The following is an 18660-nucleotide window of genomic DNA, read 5'->3' as shown; positions in this document are numbered from 1 at the left end:
CTTTGGACTGTGGGAGGAAATCAGAGCACCCGGAGGAAACCCATGGAGACATGGGGAGAATGTGCAAACTCCACTCAGACAGCCATCCGAGGCTGGAATTGAACTGGAATCACTGGGAGGCAGCAGTGCTAACCACTGAGCCACCAAATTAAGGTTGTAAAAGAAAAGGTAACATCTCAGCTCAGACAATGCATTAAAGGTGTGAGGTTAGAGTCTATCTGTCTGTATTCCAGTCTTGGATCAGACTGGTTCTATTTCCAAAGTAGGAATTTATAAAATATCACATGGATTGATTGCCAGATTGTGCGCTTTTTGAACAAAATGGAATGTTGTTGCAAATACAATTCAGCAAATGCAAATTCACCCCATGTGTGTGCATGTCAGGGGGAAAGAGAGTGAGAGAGCGTTTGTGTATGGGTGTGTGGGAGAGAGTTTGACTGAGTGTGTACGTGTGCATGTGCGTGAGAATGTGTGTGCGCGTGTGTGAGAGTGTACGTGCGTGTGCGTGAGATGTATGTGTGTGCTCGCGTGTGAGAGTATGTGTGTGCGCATGTGTGAGAATATGTGTGTGCGCGCATGTGAGAGTGTACGTGCGTGTGCGTGAGATGTATGTGTGTGCTCGCGTGTGAGAGTATGTGTGTGCGCGTGTGTGAGAGTATGTGTGTGCGCGTGTGTGTACTTGAAAGACTTAACAGCAATCTAGGTTCGTTCAATATTTCATATCAGTTGTATGACACCATGATGTTTTGCTAATAACTTCGTGTCCTATATTCCTGCTCCACTGGCTACCTGACAAAGGAACAGTGCTCTGAAAGCTAGTACTTCCAAATAAACCTGTTGAATTCTAACCTGGTATTGTGTGATTTTTAACTTTGTCCACCCTAGTCCAACACCAGCACCTCCACAGCAGGAATACAGACAGACTCTAACCTCACACCTTTAATGCATTGCCTGAACTGAGATGTCACTTTTTTTTAATATAATGATAAAACCTTAAATTACCTCGGGACTGTGAGTTGAAAGAAGTTCTGGGATTTACATATTAATCAATCGAAACCTGCATCCCCGTTCTAAGTGATTAAAGACTAATAGCCATCAAGGTTTGTTCAATATATTGCATCAGTTACATGACACTTTGATCTTTTCCAATAAATTCTGTGTCCTATGATTCTGCCCTTGAAGTGCTCCAAAAGCTTGTACTTCCAAATAAATCTGTTGGAATATAACCTGGTGTTGTGTGATTTTTAATTCTGGTGAAATAGTGAGGGATAGTCAGTCAGCACCTGGCGTTGACCATTTTCAGGTAATTAACTTCCCAGAGATATGTTCAGACTTGTCTGTCTCTGTCTGTACAGAGAACACAAAGGTGTAACCGGACTCTCTGGAGTCTATTTTGACAAGTTATTTCTTGTTGGGTTTTTAAAAAGTAGTGTCCATCTCTCAATATGCTTTACAGGGGTATTATATGACTGTAACATTTAGTCTGATTTCAAATAGCTTCAGTTTCACCAGAAATCTGAGATTTCAGTCTCATTTCTCAATTAGGACATGATAATAACCAAACTAAAAACAAACTTTGAGACCAAGGTTGGTACAGCCAACAAAACATTCAACAAGTCCATCTTTTTAGGCAACGCTTTGATCTTGCTTACTCCTAGTCCCACAGACCACCGATTCCATAGTAAGCTGATAATACGCAGTTTTCCCTTATCATCTCTCAACTCTGTCTCTGTGCTGTCAGTCTGCTTGTCCAATCTTGGATGAAGATTAATCTTCTCCTGTTGGACTTTGGAAAGACTGAAACCATTGAATACATAAGAACATAAGAATAAGGAACAAGAGTAGGCCATCCGGCCCTTTGAGCCTGCTCCGCCATTCAGTAAGATCATGGCTGATCTTTGCATGGCCTCTGCTCCTTTTTTTCATCGTCTCACCGTAACCCTTAATTCCTTTATTGTTCAAAAAATTATCTATCTTAGCTTTTAAAACATTAAATGAGGAAGCCTCAACTACTTCACTGGGCACAGAATTCCACAAATTCACAACCCTCTGGGTGAAAAGGTTCCTTCTCAATTCAGTCCTAAGTCTGCTATCCCTAATTTTGAGGCTATGCTCTCTTGTCCTAGTTTCACCCGCCAGTGGAATCATCCTCTCTACTTCTATCTTATCTATTCCTTTCATAATTTTGTATGTTTCTATAAGATTCCCCCTCATTCTTCTAAATTCCAATGAATAAAATCACAGTCTACTCAGTCTTTCCTCATAAGCTAACCCCCTCAACTCCAGAATCAATCTCATGAACCTCTTCTGCACCCCCTCCAGTGCTGGTACATTCTTTCTCAAGTAAGGAGACCAAACTTGCACGCAGTACTCCAGGAGTGGCCTCACCAGCGCCTCATACATCTGCAACATAACCTCCCTGCTTTTAAACTCAATCCCTTTAGCAATGAAGTACAAAATTCCATTTGCCTTCCTAATTACCTGTTGTACCAGCAGACCAACCTTCTGTGATTCATGCACAGCAGCACGCTGCAACTTTATGCAATTCAAATAATAGTCCTTTTTACAGTTATTCCTTCCAAAATGGATGACTTCACATTTATTAACATTGTACTCCATCTGCCAGACCTTTGCCCACTCACTTAATCTATCTATGTTCCTCTGCAAAGTTTCACAGTCCTCTACGCACTTTGCACTACCACACATTTTACATTTTACTGTCATCTGCAAATTTTGACACACCACATGTGGTCCCTAACTCCAAATCATCTATGTAAATACATCGCAAATTCCACTGACATGGTATGTATTTCACCCTCTATTGTAGCCACTCTCTCAGTTTCAAGCCAATTTTTCATTTTCTATCTCCGGTGAGCAACCAACCCCAATAACCACTATATGACCAAAGTTCACTGACTTCAACCTGCATAAGTGTGACTTTTGCTGAATGTTTCTTCCACATCTTTACTACATCCACATTACAATAACTCAATTGCTTTCCTACCTGATTCCCCACAATTGAAACTCGTTTCAAAAAATTATCCCATGGGACACGGGCATCATTTGTTTCCCATCATTCATTGCTGGGTCTAGAGTCACTTGTAGGCCAGACCAAGTAAGGATAGCAGACTTCTTACCCTGAAGGGCATTAGTGAACCAGGTATGTTTTTATGATCACTAATATTTATTCCCTGGTCATCATTACTGAAACTAACTTTCATTCCAGATTTTTGCTTTACTTATTGATGTGATTTAATTTCCATCATTTGCTCTGATGGGACTTGAGCCTGTGCCCTTGAGAGTAATAACCTGTGCTTCTGGACTACTTGTAGAGAGACATTACCACTACACCACCATCTCCCCCAATTTTGTCTATCCCTACTTTCGCCCATCACCCTAGTTTGCTCGGTGGTTAGCACTGCTGCCTCACAGTGCTAGGGACCTGGGTTTGATTCCAGCCTCGGGTGACTGTCTGTGTGGAGTTTGCACATTGTCCCCATATCTCTGTGGGTTTCCTCCCACAGTACAAAGATGTGTAGATTGCGTGAATTGGCCATGCTAAATTGTCCAAAGAATTCAAGGATGTGTAGGATAGGTGCATTAGTCAGGGGAAAGGTAATGTAATAGGGTAGGGGAATGGGTCTGGGGGGGAAACTCTTTGGAGAGTCAGTGTGGACTTGTTGTGCCAAACGGCCTGTTTCCAGAGGTAGAGATTCTATGATCTTTCTTTGGGAAGTGAATCCTGGAATTAAAATTCTCATTTAGCTGTTGCAACAATTCCAGGTCCTGTCCCTCCCAAAGTTGGTAATTCCTTCCAGTCTCTAGATACACTGAGGTTCTCCTTTTCTGGCCTCTTATGCATCCTTCAATCTCTTCATCCCACCCCATCAGAGGTTATGCCTTCAGCTCTCTAGGACCTATGTCATACAGTCATAGAGATGTACACCACAGAAACAGACCCTTTGGTCCAACTCATCCATGCCAACCAGATATCCTAAACTAATCTAGTCACATTTGCCAGCATTTGGCCCATACCCTCTAAAACCGCCCTATTTTTATATCCTACTGTTGGAAATTTCTCCCCAAATACTTCTACTTTTCATGTCTCACTGTAAGACCATCCTTAAAACCTCTGACTAAACCTTTATTCACCTTGGGACATTTATATATGCTGAAGGTGCGATATAAATGCAAGTTGTTGTTACTCATCACCCCTGCCCCAATAACGCTGATTCAAGCAGGACCATAGTTTTGATGGAATTGTGATGTTCACTGGGTCAGAGCATTGAGTACAGGAGTAGGGCTGTCATGTTATGGCTGTACAAGACACTGGTCAGGCCACATTTGGAGTACCACGTACAATTCAGAAGCAAACTGGCAACAATTCAAATAAAGATTTACAAGGATGTTATCAAGCCTGGAAGGTTGGAGTTATCAGGAGGGATTGGATAGGTTGTGATTTTTTTTCCCTGGAGTGTAGGAGGTTGAGGGGTGATCCTTTGGAGATTTATAAAATCATGAGAGTTATCAATAAGATGAATAGCCAAGGTCATCTTCCCAGGATAAGGAGTCCAAAATCAGAAGACATAGGTTTTAGGTGAGAGGGGAAATATTTAAATGGGTTAGCAAGTTTTGAGAAGATTTGTAGCTCAAGTTGATGTTCTGGATGTAGCTTGGCTCGCTGAGCTGGAAGGTTTATATTCAGACATTTCATCACCATACTAGGTAACATCTTCAGTGAACCTCCAGACAAAATATTGCTGATGATTCCTGCTTTCTATTTATATGTTTAGGTTTCTTTGGATTGGTGATGTCATTTCCTGTGGTGATGGCATTCTCTATGATGTCATTTCCTGTTCTTTTTCTCAGGGGGTGGTAAATCAGGTCCAAGTCAATGTGTTTGTTGATAGACTTCCGGTTGGAATGCCATGCTTCTAGGAATCCTCGTGCGTGCCTCTGTTTGGTTTGTCCTAGGATGGATGTGTTGTCCTGATTTACCACTCCCTGAGAAAAAGAACAGGAAATGACATCACCATAGGAAATGATATATCCACAAGAAATGACATTATCAACCCAAAGAAACCCAAACATATCGTTTGGGAATCGTCAGCAATGCTTCGTCCCGAGGCTCACTGAATATATTACCTATTATGGTGATGAAATGTCTGAACATGAACCTTCCAGCTCAGTGAGCTACATCTATTTAAAAGGTCCTGAGGCAAACAACTTTTTCACACAGAGGATAGTATGTGTTTGGAATTAGCTGCCAGAGGAAATAGCAGGGAGGAACAATTACAATATTTAAAAAGCATTTGGACAGGTATATGAATAGGAAAGGTTGACAGAGATATGGTCCAAATGCAGGCAAATGGGACTAGTTCAGTTGAGGAAAACTGGTCAGCATGGATGAGTTGGGCCAAAGGGCCTGTTTCTGCGCTGTATGACTGACTCTGCTACAATTACTAGACAAGGTGCTGCTGAAGTAGGGTGACTCTTTGTGAGCTCTCTACAGCAGATTGTATTGTCACATTTCTTACCTTCGTGTCTTTGTATGTTATGATCTGCTGTACTGCATGCAAAACAAAACTTCTTAGATTAGATTCCCTACAGTGTGGAAACAGGCCCTTTGGCTCAACAAGTCCACACCGACCCTCCAAAGAGTAACTCACCCAGACCCCTTTCCCTCTGACTAATGCATCTAATGCTATGGGCAATTTAGCATGGCCATGTACTACTTACTGTACATGTGACAATGATAAATCAAATCAAATACTAGCCAGTGATACCCAAATGCCACGAGTAAATATGTTCTATAATCCAGTTACTTAGAAACTAACCAAGCATGTCATAATTCAAAAATCCAAATTCTGAAAATGATAACATTTATCAGATAGCTTTCGTCACACTAGGATTTGATTATTGAACTGCATAGGGCTTTTATGACCCAACTTCTAGCAGAGGGTCACTGGCTTATTGCTCAAAGGGCAGTTAGGGAGTCAACAACAGTGCTGCGGGTCACATGTCGGCCAGACCAGGTAATGATGGCAGATTTCCTTCCTTAAAGCATATTGGTGAACCAGATGGGTTTTCCTGACAATGGATTGACGATGGTCATCATTGGACTCTTAATTCCATACTTTTTAAAAATTGCATTCAAATTCCACCACCTGCCATGGTAGGACTTGAACCCAGGTCCCAGGAACATAAACCAAGTTTCTTGGTTAATAGTCTAGCCATAATATCTTTGCCATCTTCTCGAGGTCAGCACAGATCTGGAGGCACGTGGGTCATGTTCCAGAGACCTGACTCGGCAGGCTTCGGGAATCCCTCCTAGTTGAAGGGAGGGTAGTTTTGAGGAGGAGGTAGATTGCCTGTTGCTGGGAGTTATTAATATTAATAGGGCCCAGTGACGCGCCGTGATGAATCGAGCTCCGTCGTTTCTCACTGGCGTGTCGTATCCGGCAGATGGAGTATTTCCTGCAATTGACAGCGGGCTCAAACAGAACGCCCCTTGAGCTCCTTCAGCGTTTCCCTCTGCCACAACTTGGCCAGAGAAAGCACCCCTCCCTCCAGCCAACCCTGCGACTCACTCACTGCCAGCGACAAGGCGAATGGGAGCTGCGACAGGGAGAAGCGTCTGAAATTTGGAGATATGACAGAAAGCCCGCAGGAACCCGGCCTCAACACAGGAAACGAAGCCGAGAGCCGGGAACAAGGGGAGAAGGCGGAGGGAGCCCAGCTCAACCTGCTGGAGACGTGCGCCGTCTGCAAGCTCAATTTCCAAAGTCGAGATCCCAAGCTGCTGCCATGTCTGCACTCCTTCTGCAAGAAGTGTCTGCCCGAGCCCCTCAGGCACTTAGTGCTGCCGGGTGCAGCCGCCGCGGGCAGTCTGACAGATTCCTCTCCTCCACAGCATCAGCAGAGTGAGTATATTGGCCAGGGAGGGATCTCGCCCCTCTTCTCACACTGGGATCTTGCGTAACGCACGGATTCGTTAGCTCTCGTGCAAACACACACACAGAGTAGGCCGAGTGTAGAAGCCTTTGTCAGCCTGGGTGCCCCTCTCAACCCAGACACCTACTGAATGATTAATGTACCTTTTTATATATTCTAACTTTTCTGTTGTTTATGGATAAGTATTTCAGAGCCTGCTGCCTAATCGTATCCAGGCTATTACAGTGATCGCAGGGAAACGGTGTTCAGTTAGTAGAATGTGATTTGTTTTCTAATACTTGGGTGCTGTGGTGAATATATACTGACTTTTTTTAAAATCCACTGTCGTTAGCAGGCCAGTTCGGGTTGTGAGTTCAAATGGCTACATTATAGTTTCATTGAATATAATTGCAGGGTAATATTTTAACCCCACAACTAACTGGGAATCAGTAACCGCGTCCTTTTACAATCTTTGTATAAACACCATCTATGAGAGTTGAGTCTTTTAATTTGCAACGTCAGTCTGGCAATGGGACTCGATCTCTCCGCCCCCCGTACTTTGGGTTTTACTTCCAGTGAAGGCGTCCAATTCATTCGCTTTTTGCCTCTAGCTGGCATTTTCAGTTCAAGTTCATAAACGAGACTTGCTGAAATTTTTGTACAAAAGGTCTCTTTTTCTATTTGGCATTCAAAAATCAAACATCTAATCCGACCCGCAGATAACAAAGAGGGTCTTTGTGAGACCGACCATCTCCCAGGTGAAGTACTGGAGAAACTGAAGGATCTGAATCTCGTTCCTCTTTAATTTACTTAAGATGGGCCTATTTTAAAGTCTTTCAGTTGTCACAATTAGTTTAAACAATATAACCTTTCGAAAAGTTTATCTTTCTGCTGCTTCATTCTGCTGGGGAAGCTACGTGTAGTAGTGCAGTTAGCTCACGCTAACCTCAATGCAGTAACACAAATCATTCCACATCCGAGGAAAGTGGCACACACCATTTGATCCAACAACCCGGGACTAAAACCAATTTGCACCACTTTAATGCTTAGGAAATGAAGCCTAAATGCGCTGGGGCCGACCAGTTTCTCTAATAATTTGTGTAAGTGTTTTAAACGGTGGTCGAAATAGCAAGATGGTCTCAAAGAGAAAGGGAAAGGTTCCCGAAACTGACAAGCCAGAATTATTTCCATTCGGGCCCGATTCACTGGCGGTGGTGGATAAGTTGTTGCCAAGTAATGTTTTGGTATTCAGCGTGTATATATAACGTTGATAAAGTTTAATAGTCCCTGGGGAGTAGTTACATTGTAGCAGTTCTTTGCTGCATTGTATTGGAGGTGCTGATTAGTTACCTCTCTCGTTGCTTAGCCACAATGTAACAAGCAGCGAGGAACGTACCGCTTCCGCCCAACAGGCAGGGGTGTGCACAACTCCCTGACGAGAGCTGCTCCCTTTTCTGTTTTTTATATTTTTTAAAAAAACAAACTGTGAAATGATTGCAGGGCACGGCAGTTGGAGAATGCGCCTCACTGGCGCCAACCTGACAGGCAGGGCTTTAAGGTGGCGTTTCCCTCCAAACCTCCGCCCCCATGGGGAAGCTCCGAGTGGTAGAGGCAGCTGAGTCACTCCGGGCGGTTGGAACCGGTCAAGGGCGGCTGGAACCGGTCAGAACCGGATTGAAGTGGTTTCTTGGCAACTCAATGGGAATTAATTGTAGTGGGGCTGTCTTAGGCAGGGCCAGCTGAATTGCAGGAAGACTAAAGGGCTGAACTGATAAATCCACCCTGTCCACTTCCCCAGGACAACAACATCTTGGTCTATTTGTAGCTTTAAGTAAATAAATAGAATAGGAAACACCTACATTTCAAGGGGCTTCCACCTTGGAGCACTATATGGCTAGTGAGTTTCCACTGATGGGCTGCACTCTCCTCTGAGACCAGTCATTTAAGGGTCTTGCACTCCACTCTGGAGGGATTTCTAGCCACATAAATGACTTAATTCGATTCTTATTTGTGGGGTCACATGTAAAAGTGCCCAATAATCTTTCAAGGGCATTGATCTCTGGACCAGATTTTCAGAAACTAAAGTGTTGCTGCTTATCTCGGGTATCAACAGAAAATGCTGGACACGCACGTAAGGACAGGGAGCATTTGGAGACAGGCAAAACAATTCCTATTTTGTTGACTTCTTTGTCAGAACCAGTTACAGTAGATCTGTAACAAGGTATCATCTGGCAGAGGAGATTGAATGACAAATGCATAGTGTAAGCCAAAGTAATATGATTTTGCTGTTCACATTTATCACTACCAATAGCCACTGTCTAAAAATTGGAGCAGAGGTTACCAAAATGGTCGAATGTTTGAGCTGGTTTAAAAACTTGCCTTTCTTGTAGATTTGCTTGTATGTGATTTTTTTTTAAAAAAGAAGGCACAATGCTTTGCTTATGCCTTCCCTGGTGTGAGAGGCCTATCAACTGAGCCTCTGGCAACATGTAAATCTGTAAGTATCTTTGCGCAAACTGTGAAACATTGAATTGAATTAGCTTAATTGTCACATACTCAAATGAGTCCAGTGAAAAGTTTACAAATTGCCACTTGTGGCTCCGTCTTGGGTGCAAATGTACCTGGGTACAGATTCTTCAGTACAACTTCTGAGGAAAAACAAATGGAAAAATAAAGAAGTCAGTCCAACATTACAGATCGTAGGAATAAATGAGAAAGTAGAGAAATAAAAAGTTTAAGAACAACAGTCCTTCCAACCTGTGGCAGCATAACATTCAAAGAAGTCTGACTAGAACATCTAACAAATGGATACTACTATAACTATAGCAAATAATCCAGGTTGGGTGGCATCTCGCCTCCAGTCTGCTCTGCACCTTGACTCCAGACCATTCCGGGCTTGCTGTTGAGGTTGGGAGACTGCTCTGGAATCACTTTGAGGCTGGAAGTCCACGTTGGGCTAAGAGACCACATCAAGCTGAGAGGGCTGCACACTGCCAGCTGAGAGGTGTGGGTCAGGATTTGGCCTGCTCTGTTACGTTGGAGACCCACTGTAGAAACTCAGAACAGAGAGGAGGCCCCCATCCTGAAATCGAAGACCTGCAGATCCTGTTTTTGGGAGCTTGCTGACTTCCATGTTGTGTACACTTTTTTTTTCCTTAAGAAAGGAAAGTGCCTTTTCTTGATAGATACTGGCTTGGCAATATGTGGTGGCCCCCAAGGCAAAGGGAGCTGTCCGTCCGAGATCCAGCAATTTGTTTCATGTTACCAGCTACAATTGGAAAAGCCCAGTATTAACAAGATGATGCTTCAAACTACCTGGTGTGTTTACTGTGCAAACTCAACATCACCAATCCTCCACACTCCAGAAAACCTGGAAAATATTATGGATCAGGCAATTAGAATCCCTACAGTGTGGAAACAGGTCTTTTGGCCCAACAAGTCCACACTGACCCTCCGAAGAGTAATCCACCCAGACCCATTCCCCTACCCTATATTTACCCCTGACTGATGCACCTGACCTACACATTGCTTAACACAATGGACAATTTAGTGCAGCCAATTCACCTAACCTGCACATTTTTGGACTGTGGGAAGAAACTGGAACACCCAGAGGAAGCCCATACAGACACAGGGCGAATGTGCAAACTCCACACAGTCACCCAAGGCTGGAATTGAACCAGAGTCCCTGATGTGTGAGGCAGCAGTGTTAACCACTGTGCCGCAAGGAAGGTGCTACAGTGATGCAGGTTCGTTACTGAAGTCCTGTCATAATGCTGTTGGCAAGGAGCTTTTAAATCCATCAATCAACACTTTAAGAACTGGTTGGCTGTCCACTTTGTCAATCTTCTACAGGTTACCATTGGTTCTGATGTTCCACAATTTTTTAAATTCAGGTTAAGCTGCAGTTCTCAACTTTGTTTTGCATATTTCTGACATCTGTATGGGATCTATTTCAGTAATTAGTTTTGAGACTTTGTTGCTCTTGCATTTTTTTTTTCACAGATTACTTGCTGTAGTTACAGTAGCTATCACTGGTTACCTGATCTAGTCAGACTTCTTTTGAATGTTGCCACAGGTGGTTGTGTCACAGACTTGTTTCTGAATTAGGTGACTTTTTTTTTAAAAGAACTTCCTTGGGGACTTGAGTGTAACATTTTGTGTGACATTCCTATGTGTTTCAGTACTGCACTGTCAGCTGTGCATTTCCTTTGGCTGAGGTGTTTTTTTAAAAGGCACTGCATAGTCCTTTGGCTACTGTTAAGGTTCTTGTCTATTCCGATTGACTGGTTAGAATGTGAAACTTGCTACCACAAGGAGTCATTGAGGTGAATAGCATAGATGTACCTAAAGAGGTAGCTGGATAAGTTTGTGTGTGAGAGAGAGACAGGATCAGTGGATTTGTCGACTCTCATCAGTGAAGAAGAGGAAGTTCACGGAGTATAAACATAAGTGTGGATCATAGAATAATCTTTTTGTGCTGTAAATAACTTCATAATATTTTCTTACCCCAAAGAATGGGGGAGTTCTCCCCAGTTTCCTGAATAATATTGTAACCGAACCAATTTGATAAAATGAGCTGCCAGAGGAAGTGGTGGAGGCTGGTACAATTGCAACATTTTAAAAGGCATTTGGATGGGTATATGAATGGGAAGGGTTTGGAGGGATATGGGCCGGGTGCTGGCAGGTGGGACTAGATTGGGTTGGGATATCTGGTTGGCATGGACGGGTTGGACCGAAGGGTCTGTTTCCATGCTGTACATCTCTATGACTCTAATTGACACTAACTGATGGCACAGCAATCTCTCGCAAACAACAAAACTCTGCTCTCTGTTCCTATCTCATGACAATGGTTGATTTCAAAAGTACCTCACTGGCTATTAAGTACTTTGGAAAGTCCTGGAGTGGTGAAAGTTGCTATATGAATGTAAGTCTTCCGACAATAAACTCTGTTCCAAGCTAATTTTTGTGGCATTGCAATGTCTAGCCTTCCACATCCTTCCTTCATCTGTTCTTCACTATCCACCTTGTCACTCAACAAAGGACATTATTGAACTGTTCAGTCATGGTAGTTCAGCCTGTTTAAGGGAAGACCAGTGGTACATTGGAGAAATCTGAGTGGGGGAAGTGTGGTTTAATTAGCTTCCTCCCATGAGACCTAGGGTACAATGTAAATGTGGCTATTAACGACATCCTCTTGAGATGAAGTAGTCATTAGACAGATACATTTAATGAGTGGAGGGATTTCTGCAGCAGAACTGCTTTGCAAGTGCACTAATATTATGGAGATAGAGGGAAACAGTTCATCCAGCAATGGCTGCTTTCCCATGGCTTAAAAATGAGGCCTGCAGGATCAGTTATGTGGAAGTTGATTCAACAGCATGTTCAAAAGGATAAATATTTGAGAAGGAATACATTCCTAGGTTTACAGGAAAAGGAGCAGGAAGTGGCAATAATTGGTTAGCTCTTTCAAAGAACTAAAACCGTAGAATGAGTTTACTCCCTCTGGTTCTGTAAGGGTTTGTGGAAGCATTTGAAGTGACATGGTCAAAATCATCCAACAAGAAGTCCTTCCTTGCTGTACACTTCTGCCTTGTGACAGCATACATTTTGAAGGCGTGTCGCTTTAAGAAATTTGAAGTTGTGTGAGCATTGCTTGTTCTGTGAAAGGGATCTGTGTATTACAGGGAAAGAGTCCAGTGTTGAATGCATGAAAGTTACAGGTCAGCCTTTCTCAATAGGAATCAGAAAATTGAACAAAGTCAAAGGGAGATAGCGCTTGTTTTGTTTCTGTGATGTCACTTCTATTGTTGTGTTTCTACATCTTCCATTGTTGTTCTTCACCTTGTGCTGCCCAATCTATATTGTTTCCAAGCCTGGCCACAGTTTTGTTTTTGATTACATTTGTCTTCAAATTTTTCTGTTACTTTGTACCTTGTGCTCTCATATTTTTGAAATATCTACAATCCTTTAGTGCCAACCTCTGTGCATCCCTGATTTCAATCAGTCCATTAGTGGCAACCATACTTTTGCATGCATGGTCCTAGAATTCCCTCCAAAGTCACTCCTTAAAACTCAACTCTTTGACCAGATATTTGGTAATCACTGAATATCCTGCTTTGTTGGATAGATGTCTGTTTGTTTGTAAAAGCCCCTCTGAAGCACTTTGGGCAGTTGACTACATTGAACATGCTACATAAACACAAGACACTGGGCTCACTCCAAGTCAGGCTGTGTTCTGGTTTTCAGGTATGTGAAATGAGAGATATCATACAGCTGTCTCAAAAAAAAAGTTGAGTAGATTGCACCGTTGATCAAATAGTTCCCATCACTTTCAAAAGTATATTGAGTTTCACATACTAAGTGGCCTCTATCTCTGAAATTTGGATTGCAATTTAGCCCAGTCTCTTGGGTTAAGAATGTTGTCTGAATCCTGGCTGCAGGGGTCCTTGCTAAAACTAGTTTGGGCAGCTTTGTTCTAGTAGCTGCCAAGCATAGGCTCACATCACAAATTTCAATTGGATGCCTTAGGCCTGTCCAAATAGTATTACCAAAGGATGGTTGATACGTGGCATGGATAAAATATCTTTCATACAACAGGTGAATGGTGTTCTTGAGATTAAGTATAGAAATAATTTTTTAACATTGAGGGCAGGGAAGGAATAGTTTATTGTATATCTGACTTGACCCAGAAATGCTTGATAATACTAGTTGTGGATCAGATTGCTTGGGAGACATTTTGGAATCTGTCCTGATTCATTCAAAAGCAAGTAGATTCTGTTCAGGAAATGGGGCTGAAGGCTGCATTAAGGGAGTAATTTGAGACGATGTGGTAAATTTAACATGCTTAGGACAAACTGGTGACTTTGGACAAATAGTTCCCAAAGATTTACAGTGCTTGGGTTTTCTCTCATGCTTGTCTGGGTCTGTTCCAGGTGAATTGATAGAGATTGATCACTGGGCAACAATCCATTAATGTTGCGTCATGCAACTAAGAGAAGCAAACTAAATGGGCCATAGGAACTGATAAACAAGAAAATAGTTCCTTTTTGTTACAGCTTGTCTGAACTGGCAAATGTTCTGTTCTGCAGCACTTAGTTCCTTTTGCTTTTGAAGTTGTATAATTTGACAAAGCAGGAGTTTGAATCAGTGATATTCTGCAGACTGAGCTAGGTAATTGTCCAAGTCGGTTATGTTCAGGCACTACTTGAGAGAGGGATGTTAGCCCTGGCATTGGGTGAGTCTGGGTGGAAGCTTCCTGGCCTCCAGCTATTGGGTAGGAAGCTGGGGACTGGGCAAATTGAATTGCTTGGAGATGTTGGGGTGACTTCCCAGAGACCGGATGCAAGCTGGGTTAGCTGGCTGCTGATTTGTCTTCAGAAACCTCCTACAATGGTCACTTTATGGGATGTGGGAAGATCACCTGCTTACTTGGGGTAGTTTAGAATCAGAAGTTCCACTGCCCAAGGCAGAGTCTGTGGGCAAGGAAGTCTGTGTGTGTGTGTGTGTGTGTGTGAGAGAGATCCTTATGATCCCCTGAGAGAGTCCAATGCTGTACAGACGTAGTGTTGCATGTGCCACTTGTGATGAGAAACATAAACTAGGTTGTGTCTATTGACACAACAGAAAGCTGCAACACTGTTTCCAGGAGCAGGGTACTTCTTCCAATGATCTTGGTCCAAAAATATCCCCCATCACTGCAGAAAAATAGATCTAGTCATTATTGCTGTTCGTGGGAACATGCTGTGTAAATTGTCAGTGACTACATTATTCGTTAACTGTAAAGAGCTTGGAGATGTCTGGTCATGACTGGTTCTATTGAAGTTCTGTTGGTACGAGGAGTGGCAGACAGAGTTTAAGCTCAAATGTGAGGTGTTGCATTTTGGTCAGGAAAACCAAGGCAGGACTTGTGGTCGGGCCCTGGGGACTGTTGCTGAACAAAGTGACCTAGGGCGGGAAGTGCATAGTTGAAAGTGGAGTCGTAGGTAGACAAGTGGTGTTTGGCATGCTTGCCTTCATTGGGCAGTGCATTGAGTTGGGATGTCATTATTGCAACTGTACAGGACATTGGTTAGGCCACTTTTAGAACACTGCATGCAATTCTGGTCTCCCTTCTATAGGAAGGATGTTGCCAGGGTTGAAGGTTTTAAGCTATAGGGAGAGGCTGTTGGGCCTGCTTTAAGCTGTCAGCTACCCATTCACTGGATTCTTTCCTAACTCATTCTTTGACTGTGGAGAAGCTATGTCACGAAAGGGTGGAACCGTGTTGTGTTTGGATTTTTGAAGTTTCTGACCAGCTGTTTCCAATTATTTCCATGACCTTTGACTGGTTCTTGGGATTCCAAGTTGCCTATATTTTCTTTTTTTTTTGATGTCTTTCTTTCTTTGTCTTTATAGCTCAGGCAATGGTTGGGTAAAGAAAATGGTAGTTGAAACTGGTACAAACATTGGATGAGGGATGACCAGGAGTAACTCAATAGGAAGGATCTTTTGTACTATGTGCACAATTCTGGAATTTCACAAAGTTCACAAGGATTTTTCTGAGGATTTCTTTTTCCCCCCCCAAAATAAAACAACAGAATTAATTGAAAACTGCTGATATCACCATAGAACCTCCTCCACCTCTATAACCACTGGCTATTGGTGACACAGTCCAGAACAATCTTCCTTTCTTAATTCCCATCCCTTGCCTACCTTTTTTAATTTGACTTCAGTGAGGGGATTTGAGTATGGGAGCAAGGACATCTTGCTGAAATTTGTACAATGTCTTGGTGAGACCACACCTGGAGTATTGTGTGCAGTTTTGGTCACATTCTGAGGAACAGCATTCTAGCTATAGTAAGTGCAATAAAAGTTTCCCGGACTGATCCTGGGATAGTAGGATTGACTGATGTAAGAAAGACTAGGTCAGTTAGAACTATATTTGCTGGAGTTCAGAAGAATGAAGGAAGATCCCATAGAAACTGATAAAAATCCTAACAGGACTAGACATGGTAAAAGGTGTTCCTGATGATTGGGGAGCACGGAACCAGTGGTCACAGTAAAAGGATGTGGGGAGGTAGGCCATTTAGGATTGCGATGAAAAACTTCTTTACCAACAGAGCAGTGAGCATGTGGGATTCTCTGCCACAGAAAGTGGCAAAGCCAGAACATTGAATGTTTCTGTGAAGGATTTTGATATAGTTCCTAAGGCGAAAGGGTTCTAGGGGTATGGGGAGAAAGTGTGGACAGGATACTGAGTTGAATGATCAGCCATGATCACATTGAATGGCAGGGCAGGCTTGAAGGGCTGAATGGCCTATACCTTTTGTGTTGTTTTTGGAAGTACTCCAAATTCATTTGATTTGGCAGGGTAGGTTAAGCTTGTTTTTGTTTCACTTTGAGATTTCCAAAACCAAGAATGTCAATATACGAGTCATAAGTCCAGAAAGGAATTTGTGAGAAACCCCTTTACCTAGGGAATGGTTAGAATACCAGATTACTCTATAAAGTTGAGATAGATAATAAATTCATTTAAGATGAAGCTTGAGTTCTAAATTGAAAAATAAATAAAAAGATCTGCAAATCCATTTAGTTGGGAGGGGATGTATTGCCACACAGGCTGGCAGAGACAATTTGTACTGACCGCCTCTTTCTATGTAATAAATTCCATGTACCATAAATGGCAGTGATGACTTGCTGCAGTGTAGAAAGTGACTGAAATTATTTATGGATATGCAGCTCCCCTTTTGTTTGAAATATGACCTGCTATACTGTCATTCGAGCTAGCTTCTGTATTTCACCTGTAAGGAAGGTAATGGGTCAGAAGTGATCTGGCAGGGAATACAATGTACTGTCTCCTCATGTAAAGTCGATTTGGAATGATGATGGGGCAATTTAAGGAACAAAAGATATGACTAGAGGAGGTGTGAATGACAGGACAGCAACCTTGTGAAGGTTAGCTAGAATAACTAATGAAACAAAAATGACCAGTGCAAAACGCTGAACAAAATTTGAAGCAGAGGTAATGATCTAAACTTATAGAACTGCAAAGTGCCCAGTCAAAGCATGCGGTGATGTTTGTTTCTTTAATGTAGGTTAATTCAAACTGCCTTGTCACTTCGAAGAAACCTAACCTTTTTATTTGGAATATGAGATAGAGATGGAAGTAGTAGTGATATCATCCTAGGAACTGGAATAAGCCCCTCAAATCTGTCCCATTGTTCAAATGAGGTTTTGTCTGTGTGCCTAACTTGATATACCTGCCTCTGGCTCATATCTCCTTAATACCTTTGCTTAATAATAACCTATCTATCTCAGATTTACAAAAATAATACCTCCCTGAAGTTTGGTGTGATTGTGACCCTCCATTTAATTACCTGATGATTTGATTGTTGTTTGGTTTTTCTTCTGATACCGTCATGTTGCATCTCATGTGAATGTCACAATGAGACACCGTCATTAGCTATCAGGAAGCAGAGAGTAGGTATAAGTGGGTCATTTTTAGTAGGCAAGCTGTGGAGTACTAGAAGGATTGGTGTGGGGCCCTCAACTATTTAAAGTCCCCTATGAACAACCCTGGATGAAGGGTCTGAACGTATCTTTGTACAAGCATATGTGGGAAACTTAAGCTGAGAAGGGCATGAAGAGTTTATTATGGAACTTGGGCAGAGTGAACAGGCAAAAAAATTTAGCCGCTGAAGGATACAATTAAGAAAATGTGAACTTATGCATTTTTGGGAAGGATAAAAGCAGCAAGATCCCAAAGTGTTATGCAGAGGGATCTGTGTAGCCTGGTATCTAAATCTCCAGAGTTAGTATTCAGTTTGAGTGAATGATTTGGGTAGGCAAATGGAACATTGCAATAAACAAGGGTTATTGAACATGGCAAAACTTCTATGATGCTAAATTGGGGTATTGGTGAGGCATCAGCAGGTGTACTGTGTGCAATTATGGTCGTCTTACTTGAGAAACCACATAATTGCATTAGAAGCAGTTCAAAGAAGGGTGATTCTACTGATTTCTGGGTTTGAGGAGTTGTCTTGGGATGGAAGTTTGGATCCATTTGAGTCTGTTCAAAGCTCAGATGGATACAATGAGGGGCAACATTGTAGAAGGTGCTGAGAGGACCTGCCAGTGGGTACTGAAGGTGTATTTTTCCCTTCTAAGACTAGGGGGTACAATTTCTCAGTAGAGTTGAGGTCACAGTTAGACTAGCCGGGATTTTATCAAATGGTGGAGCAGGCTTGAAGACTGAATGGCCTCCTAATTAATATTTGTATGAGTTAGAAATACGTAAGTGCGTCTGCCATAAACTGCCTGTTTGTGTCATCACATCATGTGGATGCTGGAATTTAGAAAGTACAAACTGATTGCTACTATTCAAGAGGTCAAGTGAAATCTGCGGGGTGGGGGCAGAGCGAGCGCGATGAACAGCCAATGTTTCAGATGGAAAATGTCAGACAGCTACTAAGCAAGTGTAAAGCTAGGGAAAAGATAGGAGTGGGTGCAGTGGACTGGTGTGATGAATGTTCATGGTATGTTATTGTTTAGGAGGTTGGCTTGCAAACTGAACTGCATAATTTTGCATCTGATTTTGTATGTTGTGAAGATACTAAGGCTTTAAGAGGTGTATTTGATCCTGTTGTTTTTTTTTCCCCAATGAAGAAAGATTGAGACAGATGTAAGCGGTCTGCTTCAAAGCTCAAAGTAAACAGCTTGAGGCCTTAGGTTTTTTTTCTAAATTTGGAA

At 42.4% G+C, this 18660-nt stretch overlaps 1 protein-coding gene across 3 annotated transcripts in view; it reads left to right on the top strand.

Moving 5' to 3' along the window:
* Positions 1-6468: 6468 nt before the first annotated feature.
* LOC140458226 (E3 ubiquitin-protein ligase TRIM33-like) overlaps positions 6469-18660 on the top strand; it is a 112453-nt gene continuing 100261 nt past the window's right edge. Inside the window, exon 1 of one of the 3 annotated variants that reach the window (XM_072552502.1) lies at positions 6469-6923. In XM_072552502.1, coding sequence (XP_072408603.1) covers positions 6653-6923 — 271 coding nt within the window. In that variant the 5' untranslated portion in view covers positions 6469-6652. The remainder of the gene's footprint in view (positions 6924-18660) is intronic. The other 2 variants (XM_072552500.1, XM_072552503.1) reach the window with 2 other exon arrangements.

Source organism: Chiloscyllium punctatum, chromosome 32 (genome assembly GCF_047496795.1).
Source record: "Chiloscyllium punctatum isolate Juve2018m chromosome 32, sChiPun1.3, whole genome shotgun sequence".
Lineage (NCBI taxonomy): Eukaryota > Metazoa > Chordata > Chondrichthyes > Orectolobiformes > Hemiscylliidae > Chiloscyllium > Chiloscyllium punctatum.
The sequence above is the reverse complement of the archived record's forward strand: the minus strand, read 5'-3'. Positions and strand labels throughout refer to the sequence as shown.